A 6,593-nucleotide genomic window follows, 5' to 3' on the forward strand; every position below is an offset into this window, starting at 1 on the left:
ATTGTTACATGAATATAAAAGACAACATATTTAAAGAAAATACAAGTACACGACCCTATCTATGTAGCTTCTCTTGAACCTTGACTTGAGTCTTCGTGCTTCTTGAGTTATGAGCTATTGATTTTCATCTCAAATGAGTTCAAAGGTAAACGTCTTTCTCTAGGTAGGTTCCTTTTACTCGTACTTGCTTATTGACTGTGTTTTATTTTTTTAGAATGAGCTCGTGCTTCTTCAATAGAAATTGAGCTTAAAACTTACACTATTTTCCATCCAAGATCCTGAGTTGGAAATGTGGATTGACCACATTCTATCACTAGATTCCTAAAAATAAAACAAACAAAAATAATAACACAAAATTTTGCCCTAGTTTATATATAAGAAAATTTTGTGAGAGAAATATAACATGGTTCTTTGCTTTGGATCGAGACTTTGAACGATTCGAGCTTTGTCGAGATGTACTCTTCAGAGGGCTTATGCGTGTTTACACCAACTCCATTCTTCGTGATGAACTGATTAAATAAAGTTATGTTACTCTACTCCCATTATCCAGGAGGGTCCTTGCTATACTACGTCCCCTTGTTCATGAGGGTCCTTGCTATACTACGTCCTATTATTCAGGAGGGTCCTTCCTACACTACGTCCCATTGTTCAAGAGGGTCCTTGCTACACGACGTCCTATTATTCAAGAGGGTCCTTGCTACACGACGTCCCATTATTCAAGAGGGTCGTTGCTACACTACGTCCCATTGTTCAGGAGAGTCCTTGCTACACTACGTCCCATTGTTCAGGAGGGTCCTTGCTACATTACGTCCCATTATTCAGGAGGGTCCTTACTACACTACGTCCCATTGTTCAGGAGAGTCCTTGCTGCACTACGTCCCATTGTTCAGAAGGGTCCTTGCTACACTACGTCCCATTGTTTAGGAGGGTCCTTGCTAAACTACGTCCCATTATTCAGGAAGGTCCTTGTTACAATACGTCCCATTGTTCAGGAGGGTCCTTGCCACACTACGTCCCATTATTCCAAAGGGTCCTTGCTACACTACGTCCAATTATTCAGGAGGGTCCTTGCTACACTATGTCGCATTATTCATGAGGGTCCTTGCTACTCTACGTCCCATTTTTCATGTGGGTCCTTGCTACACTACGTCCCATTATTCAGAAGGGTCCTTGCTACACTACGTCCCATTGTTCAGGAGGGTCCTAGCTACACTACGTCCCTTTATTCATGAGGGTCCTTGCTACACTATGTCCCATTGTTCAGGAGGGTCCTTGCTACATTACGTCCCATTGTTCAGGAGGGTCTTTTCTACACTACGTCCCATTGTTCAAGATCGTTCTTGCTATACTACGTCCCATTGTTCAAGATCGTCCTTGCTATACTACGTCCCATTGTTCAGGAGGGTCCTTGCTACACTACGTCCTATAGACTAATAAGACAAACAAAACACTTACCCAATATGGACTATAACTTTTGTTCAATGTTGCTATTTAGCACTTCATAGATTGAATTGAACATCTAGGTTTTTTTATCTTTGATCTCAAAATAACTTGTGCCCTTGCTTCAATAAAGAAAATTTTTGAGTTTCAAAACGTGCTGGTTGATTTGTTGTTTTGCCTTTCGACGAGGATTACTAGCACCTGTCATGTTTTAGTTACTTCCAAATGGCCAGTGCTCGTCATTGATTGACTGTATTTTACCCAAATTTTCTTACTTTAAGGGACTTAAATCTCATATGTTCCTTCTTTTCACTCTACTTATTTTTTAGCCTTCATTAAATCATGGACTTGTCTAAATCCAAAACTCGTCGACAAATGATAACTCATTGGCCTGATGTTTTGCCTTGTACAAATCCAGAGTTGGTAGTAAGTCTTGAAATCCTTTCTTGCCTTCTTGACATAGACTCAACTCAAGGACATATGAAGCAGAGTGATGAAAAGTGGAAGAAAAATATATACTACACAAGAATAAAAGGAAATGATTTGAAGAAGAATCTCTTTTAGAGAGAGGAAAAATGAAAACTTATCTGAGTGTGGTAGCCGACTCTACTGATCATGACATGCAACTTGAATTGATTACCCGATTTGTCCATCCAATTATTCATCAACCATTATTGTTCCTCTAATTTTTTATGTAAGGTCTCAACCTTTACTGAAGTCATAACCAATTTCAAACCCTTATTCGCCTTATGATGTCCATGAGGGTTTTTGCCACTAAGACTCCTTCATTTTGATTTCTTCAACTAACATTCGCCTTATGGTTGTCATGACCCAAGCCTAGGGCCTAGACATGATCGGCGAATGGGGAACCCGAAGGAACCCCAAACAAGCCTCATAGCGTATCTTACACATCATTGGTCGCGGAAGCAATTAAAATGACCATAAGCGATAAGCATAATCAAGGGGGAAATCGGGACTAAGGGAGCAAAAAAAAAAAAAGAAGAAATGATACATAAATACCATAGATGAATCAAGCTCAAACATAATACACAACTTGTCCAACACCACCTCTAAACATAGGTACTTTAGCGGGGGCCAAGACAAACAACTGGGCTCACCCTCATAGTCAAAACATAACTAAAAGGAAAAGTCTTATACATAGCAAAAGATCATAAGCAACGTCCCCGGAATGGAGGACTCACCAATAACCTTGATAGAAAATCGTATTAGCCACGCGGAGGACGAGGGTCAAGCGGTGCTCCGGTCCCTACATGGTGACATCATGTAGGCATAGAGTATGCGTTAGTACGTTTGAATGTACTAAGTATATGGGATGCAATGCAATGCAACAAGGGATGGACATCATAGGCAAAATGCATAATCGTACCCGATAGATAGCATATTAATGAGATGATATGTATAATGATGCTTATATAAAAATCATATTTAGTAGGGCATAGTATATGTGTAGTGAGTGACCATCAATATAGTATTTCCAAGGCCTACCACCCCCTTGGAGAGGCGAAAGAGGTACAAACCCCTCAATGTGGTTACCCGGGCCTACCACCCCCCGAGCTAGGGACCAAGGTACAAACCCCTCGATATGGTTATACGGGCCTACTACCCCCCGTACTAGGCAACCAAGGTACAAACCCCTCGATACGGTTATACGGGCCTACTACCCCCCGTACTAGGCAACCAAGGTACCAACCCCTTGATACGGTTACCCGGGCCTACAACCCCCCGAGCTAGGCTTGGTCGACTCACACACTATATAGAGAAAATCATATACATGTATCCATTTCATCATCATTTCAATACTTATATAATCATCCGACTCATAGGACGTACATTGGACCTTCCATTTCATAAGAATTCTATAAATGGCATTTTATCAAACATATGGTGGGCTACTTGTTCATGTAAATAAAATCATGTGTTTCAAGAGTACTAAGTCCAACCAATTTCAAAATCCATATAAAACAGCCCACCAACAACATACATATATATATACATATATAACAACCTTCATAATTTGATCATGGAGGCATGAAAACCATAAACATCATATAATCATTCCATTTCATGATAATATACAAAAATAGACCATAATAGGATGTGTAGTAATAATTCCATAATTCAAGAGTTCATAAATGATCATAAGGACCCATAAACTTGAAGTAAAATAGAGGATAAATGGTTGGACTTGTGGAAAGGAAGGTTTCCACAATCAACCCACATACCTCAACTTTGGAGAATTCTTGATGAAGATTGGAATGGAGAATTGCTTGAGATTGAATCTTGAATCCGGAATTAAAGCTTGGGATCCTTGAATTTGGTTGATGATCTTGGTGGAATTTTTGGAGAGGGTTTAGAGAGAGTTTTTGGATGTTTTGAAGTTAAATGACTAAGTATGGATATGTCCCCTTTTTATAAAAAAACGTCCCAACACTTAGAAAAAAAATTGAGGCGGGTGAACAGTGTTTTCGGCTACTGGAATTTGCATTTTCTGCCGGACAGGTTTTACGAAAATGGTCATAACTCCTTCATCCTAACTCGGAATGAGGTGAAACAAATTGCGTTGGAAAGCTAACTCACAGAGCTTTAATTTTGATAGTTTGAGCTCCTTCCAGTTCCTTGTGTGCTGAGATATATGCCCCTTTAAAGTTGACCCTCAAAATCGCATTTTTTGCGATTTTCGAATTTTGATACGGTTGTTCTAAAATTCGGGTTAGACTCATTTCCCACTCAATTTGACCCCCTGAATAAGAATATGAAGTCGAATTTCCAAAATGATGCACGGATTTTGAGATATATGGAAATTACAATTTTAGGTGTTTTCGAAGCATATTTTCGGGCATTTTTGGGGTCGTTTCAATGGTGTCCGTTAGGGTTTTCACCAACAAAACTCTCATTTCTCTTAACTCGCATTCGCCTTATGGTGCCCGTTAGGGTTTCACCAATAAGACTCTCTCATTTTTTAATTTTTTTTCACAGCTCACTTTCGCCTTACGGTGCCCACTTAGGGTCTTCACCAATAAGACTCTCATTTTTTATTTCATTTTTTTTCATGAAAAGGAGTATGGTGTCATCGTTCGTACCCTTAGCATACTTACTCTTGACATTTCAAAGGTTGATCCAAAGGTCTTTCTTTGATTGAAACATGAATTTTATACAAGGTTAGAAAAAATGAAAAGATGGAGGGTCAAATACGACTTTAAATGATGGGATTGACTTTAGCTTTGGGATAGAAAAACAAATAAAATAAAAGAATAAAAAAATGAATTTTGCCCCAGTTTTTGCAAATATGGAATTTTGAATTTTTTATTTGGTTAGACCGAACCCAACGCCAGGGTTGCCTACGCATCTTGCCGAAAGAAGAATCAGGTCAGACGTAGTTCATGTTGATTGATTTTCTTCTTTTTTTTCTTTTTTTCTTTTATATGGAAGAACCAAGAAAGCAGAAGAAGAAAGAAAGTAAATTAAATCTTAACAAGAGTGACAACATATAAATTAATACTTAAGCCACAGAACCAAGAATTTCCATTACATCAACATTTGAAATGTCAAGTCCAAACATAAGGATTTCTAATACCGAAAAATCACATCATATATAATATCTCTTCACAACATCAGCATTGATGACCATTTCTGTCATTTTGCCTTCTATATCTGCTAAGTAAAGAGCACCATTGGATAATACCTTCTTTACAATGAATCGTCCTTTCCAATTTGGAGAAAATTTGCCTTTGACTTCAGTCTGGTGTGGCAGAATACGTCCCAACACTAATTGACCCTCTTCGAAACGTCTGGGATGCATCTTTTTGTTGTCTGCTCGTGCCATTCTTTTCTGGTACAATTGTCCATGGCATACTGATGTCAATGGCTTCTCATCAATCAAACTCAATTGCTCCAACCGTGTTTTGATCCACTCATCATCATCAATTTTAGCCTCTACAACAATCCGTAGGGACAGAATCTCAACCTCTGCAGGTATAACTGCCTCAGTCCCATATACCAACGAATAGGGGGTGGCACCCACTGAAGTACGAACTGTAGTGCGATAACCCAACAAAGCAAAAGACAACTTTTCACGCCATTGTCGAGAACCTTGCACCATTTTACGAAGTAACTCTTTTATATTTTTGTTAGCAGCTTCTACAGCCCCATTTGCTATTGGGCGATACGGAGTCGAATTTCGATGCTCAATCTTAAATTGATGGCATACCTCTTGCATTAAACGACTGTTGAGATTTGCAGCATTATCGGTAACAATTACCTTTGGAATACCAAATCGACAGGTGACGTTGAAATGAATGAAATCCACCACGACCTTCTTGGTCACTGACTTAAAAGTTATTACTTCCACCCACTTTGTAAGATAATCAATGGCCACCAGGATGAACCTATGACCATTCGATGCTTTTGGTTCTATTGGTCCAATCATATCCATTCCCCATGCCACGAAAGGCCATGGAGCAGACATCACATGCAACTCGGAGTGGGGAGCGTGTATCAAATTACTGTGTATTTGACATTCATGACATTTACAAACAAATTGTATGGAATCCCGCTCCATGGTGAGCTAATAATAACCTGCTCGAAGTATCTTTTTGGCTAGAACATATCCATTCATGTGAGGTCCACAAACTCCTGAGTGTACTTCAATCATGATTGTTGAAGCCTCTTTAGCATTTACACATCTTAGAAGACCCAAATCAGGTGTTTTCTTGTACAATATGCCTCCGCTTACGAAAAACGCACTAGCTAGTCGCTGAATAGTTCTTTTTTGATTACTAGTTGCATCCGACAGACATTCTCCAGACTGAAAATATGTTTTAATATCATGGAACCAAGTTTTACCATCAAATTCCTCCTCAACCATGTTGCAATAAGCATGTTGATCACGAATTTGTATGTATAAAGGATCGATATAAGCTTCATCAGGATGTTGGAGCATCGAAGATAAAGTGGCCAATGCATCTGCAATCTCATTGTGAACTCTAGGAATGTGTCTAAACTTTATCGACATGAATCATTGACAGAAATCATGTAAATAATGTTGATATGGTATGAGTTTTGGGTCACGAGTTTCCCATTCTCTTTGAATTTGATGAACTAGCAAGTCTGAGTCTCCTAACACTAACAGTTCT

The 6,593-nt window shown here is 39.0% G+C and overlaps 1 protein-coding gene across 1 annotated transcript; it reads right to left on the reverse strand.

Moving 5' to 3' along the window:
• Positions 1-5,047: 5,047 nt before the first annotated feature.
• Positions 5,048-5,926, reverse strand: LOC125858951 (uncharacterized). Its single transcript, XM_049538708.1, has one exon. The coding sequence runs from the start codon at positions 5,924-5,926 to the stop codon at positions 5,048-5,050; it is 879 nt and encodes a 292-aa protein (XP_049394665.1).
• Positions 5,927-6,593: the final 667 nt, after the last annotated feature.

Source organism: Solanum stenotomum, chromosome 3 (genome assembly GCF_019186545.1).
Source record: "Solanum stenotomum isolate F172 chromosome 3, ASM1918654v1, whole genome shotgun sequence".
In the NCBI taxonomy this organism is placed as follows: Eukaryota; Viridiplantae; Streptophyta; class Magnoliopsida; order Solanales; family Solanaceae; genus Solanum; species Solanum stenotomum.

Bases quoted from the DNA above. Each gene is read 5' to 3' on its own strand.
- LOC125858951 (XM_049538708.1), bottom strand. From the start codon at position 5,926: ATGTCTGCTCCATGGCCTTTCGTGGCATGGGGAATGGATATGATTGGA.